The sequence below is a fragment of the Odocoileus virginianus genome, chromosome 13 (genome assembly GCF_023699985.2).
Source record: "Odocoileus virginianus isolate 20LAN1187 ecotype Illinois chromosome 13, Ovbor_1.2, whole genome shotgun sequence".
Classification (NCBI taxonomy): domain Eukaryota; kingdom Metazoa; phylum Chordata; class Mammalia; order Artiodactyla; family Cervidae; genus Odocoileus; species Odocoileus virginianus.
The window spans coordinates 28,787,673-28,801,344 of NC_069686.1; the positions used below are offsets into that span (position 1 = coordinate 28,787,673).

General features: G+C 42.8%; 1 protein-coding gene across 7 annotated transcripts in view; it reads right to left on the reverse strand.

The window, feature by feature from the left end:
- TANC1 (tetratricopeptide repeat, ankyrin repeat and coiled-coil containing 1) overlaps positions 1-13,672 on the reverse strand; it is a 237,793-nt gene that overhangs the window by 125,197 nt on the left and 98,924 nt on the right. For all 7 annotated transcript variants that reach the window (XM_070476149.1, XM_020880382.2, XM_020880380.2 and 4 more), the window contains exon 4: positions 6,097-6,297. In XM_070476149.1, coding sequence (XP_070332250.1) covers positions 6,097-6,297 — 201 coding nt within the window. The remainder of the gene's footprint in view (positions 1-6,096; positions 6,298-13,672) is intronic.

The window sequence follows — 13,672 nt, forward strand, 5'->3', positions numbered from 1 at the left end:
TGGAAAAGGAATTTTCTAAGATGATCAGGTATTCTTTACGAGTGGTTCTCAAACTTTGCTACATATTAGAACCACCTGGGAAGATATTTTAAAATCCCAATACCTCATAGGCATTAAATCAGAATTTCTGAAAGCAGGACTCAAGTCAGCGGTCTTCTTTCAAATCCCTAGGTCTGATCGAGTGGTACAGCCAGACTGTGTATGGGTGGACCAGGACTGACGGGCAGCAGAATAAACAACACTCAAAGGTCCTTAAGTTCACAGTGGAACAAGCCAAACACACAGGTCTGTGTGTGAGCACAGAACAAAGTTTCTGTGTGTCCTGGTCACGGCTACAAGCAGCAGTAAGACAGGCGGGCCGCCTGCTCCTCAGAGGAGGCGATCACAGAACGAGCCTGCAGGAGGAAACCAAGAGTGCTATCGGGTTCACCGAAGCAGGAGGAAACGTCGTGCTGAAGGTCAGAGCCCTGACTGTGACCTGACCACTCAGAGGTGATGGCAGGACTTAGACCAGCTGGCTCTGTGCGCAGACTGCGTGATCGCCCGCGCCGCCCTCCACCTCCCTGGGAAGGGGCCTCCCAGATGCACGTGTGCACGACCTCCAGCCTGCCGCCTCCCCCGTGCACGCCACCAGAGCACAGAGCCACGTCTTCTGCAGCTCATGTGTCAACAAGGCACAGACAGAGCAAGGCAGGCTGGCACCAGCATGGGAGAATGTGCTGGGGTGCGAGCTGGGCTGAGGCCAACCTCTGCCAACGACTCGCACGCTGGGGCAAGTTTCCTACGAAGAGCCTCTGCGTCTCTATCTGCAAAGGGGCCTGACTGGTTGTGCCCCGCCAACCCTCACCTGCCTACATCCCCCACGATCCACGCTCACAACGAGACCACGGCCATCGACACACCTGGAAGCCAGTAGAGTGTTAGCTCTGACTATGACCTTGATCTGACTCAGCTGTGATAATTCCTGTCACAGTTCCACAGAAAGAAAGAAAATGGAAACTGAGAAGTGCAGACACAAGGGCAGTTCAGAAGAGGAGGGTTATAGAATGACTTCTCTCAGCCTCCTCTTGCTACTTAGCGGTCCACAGCGGGGCCTGACATAGCAGTGACTAGCACCATCCACTCAAGACTGTTTTCAGAAGATGCTGACTTCAGAAGGAAGCCTCTCAAAGAACGCGAGAGGCAATGTGAAGTCAATGCAGCGTTTTGTAAAGTGACTGCGCAGAACGGACCAAGAATTTTTAAAAGTGCAGTCCATTTAGTACAATACTTTCACTTCTGGGAACCTGTCGCTCTTGGGGAATCAGATGTATATAAAAATTACTTAACAAAAATATTCACATTGGAAGTTCTGGAGACTGGATGCACAACACTGTCAGTGTATGACCAAATTGTACACTTAAAAATAGTTAAGATGGGAACTTGTAATGTGTATTTTATCACAATGAAAGATCTACAGGCATTTAATATCAAAAACAAAACATCTTGACTCAATTTTTTTTAAAAACTGAAAAATAGTATAAATATAAAACAGTAAGAAATGAGTTAAAAATCAATTATAGAATATCAAATATCAAGTTCTTCAGGCACACTGTACGTGCTCATGATATAATATTCAGGAAAATGACACAGCACATGTGGTACTGCGTTTAGGAAGAATTAATTAAAAAAAAAAAACAACTCGAAAATCAAAACCCTAAGAATGATCCTGTCTCTCCACTGGGATTTCCAAATTTTCTACAATAAACACTCCAGCAGGGTGAGAGAAGGAGGGCCTTGGTAGACATTAACTCATGGTCCAAGAATCAAAGGGCGGAATGACTTCCACTTTACAGCTCGTCAGCTTTGAGGTTTTCCCTTAAAGAAACAGACAGTCTGAGGGGTTTTCAGAACTGCTACATCAGCTCTGTCAACCGAGACAGCATTGGGACTGGACACAGCAGAGGTGCAAGGGCAGCAGAACCCCCATATGTTCCAGGACCCCCAGGGGCTGCCTGAAATCACAGAGTACTGAACCCTATATATACTGTATTTTTTCCTATGCACACATATCTATGATAAAGTTTAATTTATAAATTTGGCAAAATACAAGATAAATGACAATAACAAACAGAATGGGATCTCTCTCAAAGTATTTTATAGTAAAAATTTAATGTATTTCCCCTCTTACCCAAAGCACTCATCACAAGCTATAGTTGTAACTTGTGCAGTTTGATGTGTGAGAGCAAAACCAGCACCAGTTTTTTTCCTTCCTCACAATTCCACGTATAGAAAATTCATTCTTGCTGCAGATCTTAGCTACTTCAGCAAATGATTTTTTTTCATTTCTTATTAAGTCAAGAACCTTTGCATTTAAAGGAAACACTGCATAGCTTCTCTTCAGCATGTCTGAACAGTCAGCATCACTACTCTTGAGCTTCGGGTCCATTATTAAGTAAAATAAGGGGTGCTCGAACCCAAGTACTGCAATATCAAAACAGTAGATCTGATGACCATGGGGACTATGCAGTGACTAATGGGCGGGACACACACAACAGAGAGTCAATTCATGTCCCCGGCAGGACAGAGCAAGATTTCATGATGCGATGGCACACAATTTAAAAATTATGAATTGTTTACTTCTGGAATTTTCCATTTAATATTTTTGGACACAACTGACCAGAAATAACTGAAACCATAGAAAAACAAGCCACAAATAAGGGGCAATGACTATAATAAGCACTACCCAGTCTCCCCATATATGTGAGGATTAGAAAAGCAATATCACCCACTTTTCACCATCTGCTGTTTCACCCCATTTACAGTAGCTTAAAAAGTCCCTTCCTGCCTCCTTCTGACTGTTTCATAATGGGCCCAAAGTGATCTGGGAAAATGTAATCCAAATATAAAGGCACAGAAGATATTACTAATAAACAATCCACAGGAAACGGGCTTTGCTCTTCTCTGGAAGACAAAAGGATGCATTACAAATACTAATGAATTCTTAATCCAAAAAGGCTTGCAACACCACAGAACTACTTTAATGGATAGTGACCCTTGTTTTCATCACCAGAAAATTTACTTCTCATTTAGCAAAAACAAAAACTTTTGAACAGTACTCGGGAAACTGAATCTTCCAACCAGCAGTGAAAAATTATAAATACTGTGGAGCAACATGAAAGAAGAGTAAATAAAAATAACTGGCAATAGAATTGGAACATAAACTCAACCACATGAAATGCAGGGTCCCATTACTTCAAAGTTAATGACATTTTCTCTGGTCCAGGGTTCTTGTGACCTAGGAGCTGATCACCAAATGTACTAGTATACATACCTTCATTATTGATACAGGCTGTGTGGAGTGCCTGTGACAGGAGTTTCCAGTATTTGCCTTTTGCTAGAATAATAGTTACAGTCCAGTAGTTTCTTGATTAGCATCAATTAGTGGAGTTTTTCTGTCTAAACAGGTAAAACAGGTTTGGTTTTTGGTTGGGTATTTTTGTTTTGGTTTTGCCTTAAACAGAAGAAAGAGAAGGGCAGCTAGACTTACAAATGAGAAGAGAAGTCATGAAGGTAAGTTCAAAGCTGGGTCTGAAAGATTAGGTGCTCTTGAAGCACAGCTGGGAAGGGAAAGCAGAAGGGACGGAGTAGGTGGGGGTGGGGGGGCTCTCTACCTTATGGGTTCTGCTCACACACTGTATTTACTGTATCATTAGCAACAACAGTGCTAACTTTTCAAATAGATGGCTATTTTAAAATCCAGTGCACGTTCACAACCATATGTCAACTATTTTTATAGGCAGGTAGAACATTAGGGCTCTCGATAATTTTCCAGCAATATGGTTTAAACAGAAGTCTGTGTGTGTTTAACACTGTGGAAAAATGTTGTTTACTGTCTGATGTATTCTGAGTCACTGCCACTTTTAAGCAAGCATCTCTGCCCTTAACTTTCCTTTTTGATTAAAATTACCAAGATAATGAAACCAAATAACCACTGTGAGACATGAGTTTGCCGTTCACATTTGGGCAATCATCAAACTGCCCCACCAGAGAAGAATGCACTTAGTGTATTTAATTATCATTTGAACCAAAAGCATCTAATATTTCCTTCATTCCATTAAAAGGTTGAATTTTGCAGAATTAGTTATTCCCTTCCATTTGTAAGGCCCTGCAGAGAACATATTAGCAGAAATAAATTTATTCCTATAGAGAAAAAACAAACTTTGAGATATTTTCTCAAAAGCTAAAGACAGCTAATTTGGTCAGGACACAGGAGACAAAGTCTTGTCAGGGATTTCTCTGCAGGTTTGCCTGTAGCCTCAGTGAGACCCTTCTGGGTCTGACCGTTCTTGCCACACTGCCCAAGCTTGTCATGCCATTCATTGCTACCTGATGTCCCAAGAAAATGCCACAAGGTAAGTAAACAGTAATCGTGAAGTAATGAATGTGTCTGCTAACCTTATTGTGGTAATCATTTTGTAATATATATATATATCAAATCATTTCATTATATACCTTAAACTTACAATGTTATGGGTCAATTATATTTCAATAAAGCTGGGGAAAAAACATTTTAAAGTCCCGTTAAAACTAACCTTGATTTTTTTATCAATAATAATATTTCTGAAATATAGTATGCCCCAGAGTTTCTCAGGTGTTCACCAATCTTAGGGCTCAAGAGGCATCAATTCATTTGAGCAGCACAGACTACAGGAGGGAAACCTCTAGAACCTGGCTTCTATAGATGAGGTACACTTGGAGAAGACATCATGCCTGCCTTCAATCATCAGACATAAGAAACATACATACACTAATTCAAGGAAAAAGGACAAATGATGAAGCTAATAAGAATAAAGGCAAAATGCTGTGCACAATTTGTAAAAAGCAGTAATTCCCATGGGGTAACTGGCGAAAGGGGCAGTGTGGGAACTGGGATTTGAAACAAGCGAAGAAATCTGACAAAGAGATACAGCAGCAGGGGGAGGGCAAAGAGAAGTAAGAAAGGACATTCCAGGAATTTCCCCAAATACTGATAAACAGGTCAAATTCCTTGGCACAGGAAATCACTTCATACCAAAAGGTTTCCAAGTTCCAGCTAATGACTGGATTGTAAACAATGTTGTCCAAAATAAGAAAGTTCTATAACAACAAAAGATTTCTGGACAATCACCAACTCAACAGCACCAATGCTAACATTCAGAGATTAAGGTTTACCTTAATCTTACACCCCCCTTCAAACTGCAAATATCCACTACATGATTTAGAAATAATGCATATAACATATTGAGGAAATTAGGAAAACAGATGCCAATTTCACAGTCCCAGGGCATATTTTAGATCAACTCCAAACATGTCTATTGTGTAAATGTAAACAATTCTTACACTGGCATATGATCAATAAGGCCCCAGTTTATCTTGCCCTCAGTAAACAAATACTCAGAAAACTTAAAAGAAGATCAAAGAACTTTTATAACTCCAGGTATCAGCATTTTGGCAAGGCTTTCCTCACATCTGATTACAATTAAGTAACGTTTGGGTTATTACTGGTAAAGTAAAATGCAAAAAGTTACTAATAAAAAGGGAAGCCAAAATACTTCAAATAATCTATAAGTCCCTTGTCCTACCACTTTACAAGTCTGAATTTTCGCCAACAATTAAATTTTATAGCTGTTCAAATGCTGGATGATGTAATCAAGGAAAATATATCAGTATATAATGCTAAGCAGTAATAAACAGACTTTTGTCAGATTACACTTGCCAAAATCCATAACCTTGTAAACATACCACAGAAAGCTTAGATTATAGCATTTCTCTAATTTGTGAACAAGAAAACAAAACTGTTAGTCAATGTTAATATTGATAACACGAATCTTTGTAAAAAAAAAAAAGTCTAGTCTGGGCAATCAATATGGTTTACAGATAGGTTTAACTAAAGAAATCAATCTATCCAAATAATCTTTTTTTTTTTTTTTAAAGATCTCCTTCTTCCAGAAGTTACCATAAAAAAGAATAAAAACCTTCTGCTGGAAGATTTCTTGTAGGCGCTAGCTTTGCCTAATTCCAACACACTCGCTACTTATATAACCAAGAAGCTGGTTAGGGGACTCGTTCGTTTACCTGGGGACTTTTTGGTTGACCTTGATGGCACAGAGTGAGACTGTCGAGGCAGCAGAGGTGATGAAGGCAGAGACATGGAGACACCTTTAGCCAAGCTCACCCTGTAGGCATCCTCTGCCACTGGAAGGCTGCTCACAGAAAACTCACCACCATGGCCAGGGGGCAGGACTGGAGGGGAAGTCTCTGGACCAAAGTCACCTCCTGGAGTGGAGAGAGAAAACCTTAGGTTAAGCCACAGATGCAAGTTTAATTCCCAAGAACTACATTCTTAGAATTCCCATATGCATGTGTTGAGTTTTTTTTTTTAATGATTTTTTAAAAAAGATTCTCCTCTCATCCCATCCACTTCACACTCCCCAGGACAGAGTCCACCGTCCTACAACTCAACCAGCCCAAACCCTTAGTCCTGAAACTGGAACCGTGGCTCACTGATGAAGCAGGTTCTCCTCAATATTCAGCCCCTAATGAACTTAAGGACAAACAAGCTTACTATTAAGAAATTAAACATTCTAAGGCACACATATTTTTTAAAATGCAGAGAATGCAACTAAAAACAGAATACAGGGAAGGCAATCTGTCGGCTAGGACCAGAACCTTAAAAAAATACAGCCTGTCCTCAAGTACTCAGATGTTATGCTTTCCTCCTTGACCCCAGGCATATACAAAGAAGCAACTGAGATGGGGCAAGAAGAGGAGATAAATTATTTTCCTGAAGATTAAAAGAGCATCTTCAAGCTTTGCATTATATACAGCAAAACTGGAAAGCTACAGAAAGTTTTCCACAAGCTAACTTGTCTCTCTGACAAAAGTTACCAACCAGTCCTTACCATGCCCTTCCTGACTCCAAAAACCAAAGCCTGGATTTGAACTTACACCATTTATTTAGCCAGATGGGAACTCAATTTTTGCGGGTCTTTACACACAACACTCAAAAAGGGTGCAATCCTAACCGTCAAGTCCCCAAAGGCATCACTGTACTTGTTTTTCACATTAGGAGGCATGAGGAAGTAGACAGTACTCCCTCCACAGACCAGGAGGGAGCAGGGAGGGGAAGAGTTTAAAAAGGGCAAACATGCTCAAGCACTGCTTTCACAGGCAGCTCAAAACCAGCAGGGCTGTGAACAGAAAAGCCACAGGTTCCACAAGGCCTAAGTTGGCACCATCAGAAAGTAATTTCAGTCTCAGTTGGGCTAGCTATGCTTGAAAGGGTTTTAATAAAGTTGGGGAACTAAATATCCAAACGACCTATATTTGAAGAAATGACAAGAGTGACCAGGAGACTCTCACCAGATTTTTCAAAAACAAGAACATTATGCAAACACGTAAGACAAATAACGTTCTTGTCCGTGAGGAAGGGAAGCATGCGGGCTGGAGTTAATGGAGCACCTTACCTCCTAAGTCCCAACAAAGGCCAATACCTCCTCCTCTTACAACCCCTTGCCCACCCTGCTTCTGGAGTCTGCACTTAAGATACCACCAGCTCCAGTTCCCATGACCCAGGAGCTAGTCTCACACCAACACAGACAAGCATGAAATCTTCCAAAAACCACCTCCTTGACGTCTTAAGCCAGGGCATGAAGCTTCCCAGTTGCCTCCCCTTCAACAGTCTGGTGATAAAACCGATCTTAAGGCAGAACAGGAGATGCGCCATAACACCAGCTCCCCCTGGGGCTGAAGGTACACCATGCTGAGACTTGAAGAGACAGCTGTTTGCTCTGGTCCAATATCAGGCTCTCATGATCAGTCCCCCCACCACATTGGTCTCATCTTAGGAATGCTAACAGGTGCTGTGCCTTCAAGAATGATAACTGGTCACCTGATTCCTGGTTTGGCCAAAACCCTAGAAGACACACAAGAACATGGAAGACATCGAGGCCACAGTCCAGGGAGTTACATACATAGAATGTGGAGGCTCTTGAAGAGGCAACACTGGTTTTTCCATGAAGAGAGCTACCCTGCCCTGGGACTGCCCTTGCACTGCCAAAATCACCAGCCTGGAAACTCAAATGGCTACGGGGTGGCCTGATGGGAGCAGGCACTGTCTTTTCCTACTCACACACAAGTATCTCTGACCGAAAACAAACAAGCCCCAGACTTCAAGTCACCTCATCTGGATGAGGACACAAAATGAGGGAGAGATGCATCTATTACAACACCACCAGAAATAAAACCGTAAGCTGATTACCAAGAAAGCATTTATTTTCTTAAATACTTAGAATTCTTCAATGTGATACAAGAAGAAATTGGAGATTGAGGGGTGAAAGAGAATGAAAGCGTTTCCTAATTACAAATTCTGCCCATAAACTTTGTTTATATCAAGCAAAGCAAATATTTTCATTAACTGCAAGTCTGGTGGGGATGGGTTTCCAAAGAAAGTCATAACCATGAGGACCTTCGGCCTTCAGAGCAGCTGCGCTCCAGTACTTTGATTTTATGTGGTCTGCAATAAAACGGGACTTAGAGATGGGGCTGGGGGAGGGAAGGTTTCTATTTCAAGTTTACTTTGACATCTCACCATAACAGGAGTCCCAAACATGCTGTTCTGTTGGTTTGTTTTTAAGACACAATTAAAGATCCCTAACTTCCAGCTTCCTTTCATCACAAAGGCACGAAGCAGAGAAAGCAGCTTTATGTATGAACAAGAGGCACAAACAAGTGGGTGATCCATTGGCTAAGAGGCTGGAGACAGCGCGCCGGAGTCTGGTGCTTTAACTGAATCAGACAAGGGGTTCAGGTCAAAGTCAGTCCAAGAGCATCACAAGGATGCCGACGCCAGTGCCAGAAAGAGAAAGTCTCTTAGGGGCATCCACAGGACTATACAATACTGGTTTTAGGCAACATGACACCAGAAATTCTCCAGTTGATTTAACATTCCCCAGCAGATGTTTAAAGAGGTTTAAGAGGAATTAAAAACATTTCACTGCAACAACCAGTACGCCTGGCACATTTCTTTTTAGCCTTGAAAAGATGTTTTTCTTTTAACTGTGACTTATTTTATTCCGTACCTCAATTAAGTGACAGGAAGCACACCTCAATCCCCCTTCCTGTTGCTGAAGCAGGAATGCCAGGTAGGTTGACGCATCCTCTCCAGGGTAGGAAAACCATACTATCAACTACCCGTGACTTACCAGCCCTCCTCCAGTTCCCCTGGCAGGTGTTTCCCATTTATTCACCATGGACACTCACATCCACCCCCAACATGCTTTCACTCTCAGAGAGCATCTAATCCAATCACATGAATTCACAGACAAGACGCCGGGGCATGGGGGTTAACCGTGAAAAGCAAGGTCAAGGCTAGAACTCCCAAGGTCCCCCAGGTGGCTGTCTCATGCTCTAACATACTCACTACTCTACATATTTAAGAACTTAAACTTTTTAAAAAAAAGCAAGTACTCACAACAGATGTAGTTTTAAATGAGTTGATTCTATACAGGGTTAACACATTTTTTTGCAATAGAAGTTTAGGCTTTGCGAGTCACATACAGTCTCGGCCACTCTCACACACACACACACACACACACACACACCCCTTTTCTTATTTTAAAATCACCAACTTAAAAATTTCAAAAATAAAAGACCAGTAATACATATAAGCAAATATACATATATGTGTGTGTGTGTGTGTAGTAAATAAAAGCAAATACCCATATACATATTATTTCACACATGAAAACTAAATCCAAGTCATAGTTTGCAAAGATAATAGAATTATCAAAGGGTATAAAGTCATCCAATAAGGCTTTCTAAATTGGCAGAAATAGCCTTTGATAATAGTTCTTTAATTTTTTTCCACTATTACAGACTGTGAAAAAGGATTTAAACTCATAATGGAAGAAAATGCAAACCTGGGAGATGATGAATGTTTAACGGCGGCTGTGCAGAATGGCCATGTCCAGCGCTAGAGATTAAAGTACATGGAGTGCAGGATTAGGGAAGGCTTAAAAAAAAACGAGGGCAACAAAGCCAGGGAGATGAAAGTAAAAGTGCATTTCTGAAAAGAGTAGACCTGAGAAAGGCAAGGGTGAGCTTAGACATCCAGGTAAATAGGTCTGCAGATGCAGGAAATAAGATTTCCATTTATTGTGCCATTGAAGTGGCAAGATGGAGGAGGGGGGGATAGAAGCTTAGAATAGAAAACAGAAAAGATGTTCTGTTTATCCAGTTCCAGAAAACAGGACTGGTGCAATACATTTAACTAGGTCATTAAATGTGTTAGGGCATCTTTTGTGCAGCTCCTGCCCAGGAGTGCACTCATGTTTCTTAGCCATATCTTCCATCATAAGGCTTTGTATCCATATAACTCATGTATATTTACAGAGACCTAGAAAATTGGAAAAGATTTCCTCCCACAGGATCCAATATCATTTTTGGAACCTTGAGAAGGCTCTCTCTGAAAGCTCTTTAAACCATTTTACATCTTATAGGATCTCCCAAGTATCAAGCCAGAGCTGACTGTTAATGTGCATTTTCAAAAAGAAAGATTAATGTATTCAAGACAGCAATTTTCCAAAACATTCTTCACACAGTCATGACTAATTCTCAAACAATAGCGCTAAAAGGCAACAAAGCCACTAACCCCAGAGCACAGAAAAATCTGGTCAATAGGACAAGTTTACCCTTTTGTCTTCAAAACTCCAGAGGATTCTGAAGAGAGCTCAGTGAGGACTATCCTCACAGTTTTATTCTTAATACTCGAAGGTTACAGAACCAAATGTACTTTATCCAGAAACAGATGAGTAACAGACTAGTATTTCCTCTCAAATTGTCCAAGTTTTCCCTTCAAGGCAGGCATGTCACCCTGCAAGGGAGTCTGAACTTTAAGAATACGTATATGACCTCAAAAACACTTCCACTCCCAAGCCCCAGAGGGGTGCACTGTAACAGAATAAGTACTTTTTTAGGTGTACTGTGTGTTAGGACAAGGTTTCAGGCACTTTATATCACTGTAACCACCTCAGGAAGCAGGTGGAGGCTGCCCTGGTGGCTCAGGGGTAAAGAATCTGCCTGCAATGCCGGAAACCCAGGTTCAATCCCTGGGTCGGAAAGATTCCCTAGAGGAGGGCATGGCAACCCACTCCACTCCACTATGTTTGCCTGGAAAACCACACAGACAGAGGAGCCTGGCGTGCTACAGTCCATGAGGTTGCGAAAGAGTTGGACACGACTTGGCGACTAAACTATCTCCAGCAGAAAGGAGTTGCTAATGTTACGTCCATCCTTCAAGAAAGAAACTGAGGCTCAGAAAGAATTAAGAATCTTGATCAAGGACACCAGCAAACAGCAGAGTCAGGTCTGAAGCCAGGCAGTCCAATCCAGAGTCCATTCTCGTGGTCCTGTTCCCCTAAGAAAAGGCTATTTAGATACGCCTTTCCACCATGTGTTGTTTAGTATACTTAACGGAAAAAGCCAAAAATAGGTCTATGTAGGTCTACATGCAGTGCTGGGCCACAGTGAGAAGAAATCCGTCCCTTCATCTATTTTCACCCTTCGAGCTGGCTGTTTAATTAGCTCCAGCACTCCTGGAACACTCCATTTGGGAGGCACCCAGGCCCAGGCATCATTAATTTCCTTCCAGTCACACCTTACGCTGTCACCATACAGGCAAAGTGGATCCAAGATAGATGTTTAGTCATCAAGCACCCTAAATAGTTTCTTCTTATTTCACTTCACACTGTAAGTGCATTAAATCTTGTAGCCTTTGGGCCTGCAGTCTCTGCCCAGGATGGAGGTACTGATTGCCATTCCCACCACACAGGACACAGAATCCTGCCACTCTGCCAGGCCGGGTGATGAAGGGGGCAGCGGGGCGGTTGTGGCCAAAAGCAATCTGGGTTCTGGGTTCATCTTAAATCTGCAGGGATTCATTACTCTACATCTCCAGCATTCCCCACGAGTCCTGTCTAAAACTCCACACTTGGATTCTGAGGTTTGCCAGGCCCACTGCACACAACTGGAGCAGCAGTTCCCAGCTCTCCTCACTGCCTCACAGAAGGGAGCCCAGGCCCTCACAGATGAGGCCGCGGTGAGCGGTCAGGGGTACAGTACCGCCAGCGAAAGCTCCCCAGCTGATTCTCAGGTGCACCCAGGAGGGAGAACCGCTGAAGACTGAGGGACCACAAGAAAGTAGACAAAGAGATCTAAAAAGTGTGTGCTCCTGTTACCCCCTCCTGAGGGTGTTGGAGGGAAATGAAAAGGAAAAGGAAAAGAAACTCGAGGGAATATTCCATCATGCGGATGATTAAATAAAGGTTCCCATTATTCACTATGTGTATCCTTCAGTGTGTATGTGTGTGCATACACACACCTGTGTTTATGTTTATACATGTGCATGCACACAATGTATGTTTACATGATATACACATGTGTGTCACGTAAACACACATACTCGTACACGCATGGGAGGTCTCTAAGAAGGACACAAAGGAACCAAGTGCAGAGGATGCTCTGGGAACAGGAACTGCCCAGCTGGGAGCCCGGACGGGAGGTTAATACACTTTTAACTGGTTTATATTTTTTTCTATGTGTATATGCCTCCTCTAAGTATTTTAAATTTGCATCCTTAGGATAGAGACAGGGGTGGATATGAAGATCTTAAGTCTAATGGGGCCACGCACCACAGCTTAACTTGGCAAGTGGGAGAGATGAAGTTTCGTCTCAAAGACTGCTGAAAGTGACAGTGTATGTGCTTGACCGGTCAGAGGTGGATGCAGGACAGGGGAGTAAGGAGAGCCCCATGCCCTGCCCCAAAGGGAGTCGGATTCTTGGCAGCTCCCATCATGTAGCATGTCTCCTCTTCCTCACCCTCCACCCTGGCTACTCCACATCCTAGTCATCTCTGCTGCTGGGGGTGGAATGTGGGCACACTCGTGGATGCAGCTCACAGGATAATCCAAAGCCCTAGGGAAACACTGGTCTTCCCAGGTGGCTCAGTGGTAAATAACCCCCTGCAAATGCAAGAACCGCAGGTTCGATCCCTGGTCCCGGATCATCCCCTGGAGAAGGAAATGGCAATCCACTCCAGTATTCTTGCCTGGAGAATCCCATAAGCAGAGGACCCTGGCAGGCTACAGTCCACGGGGTTGCAAAGAGTCAGAAATGACTGAGTTACTAAATAACAACAACAGGGAAACATGAGGTCTGTCAGGGATAGGGCAGGATGGGGGGAAGGAAGGCTTGGGGGTCTGTTAGATGGGGGGTAAGGGAAGAAGCAGAGGCTAAAAAGTGAAAGGAATGAGGCAGGACAGGAGCAAAGAACACAGAGGGAAGAGGAATAGGGAGTGGCCCATAGCCGAGTTGGGTGGAGGCAGAAGACAGGCAGGAAAAGCACAAATTGCTTCTCCAGGGATCTTCCCAACCCAGAGATCAAACCTGGGTCTCCTGTATTGCGGGCAAATTTTTTACAACTGAACCACCATGGAAGCCCTAATCTAGTATGACCTCAATTTCATTTGATTGCATCTACAAAGACCCTACTTCCAAATAAGGCCACTTTCACAGCTATCAAGTATTAGAGGACTTCAACATTTGCTTTTCAAAGGGACACAATTTCAATTCTCTTCTCCAGATACCAAAAGCC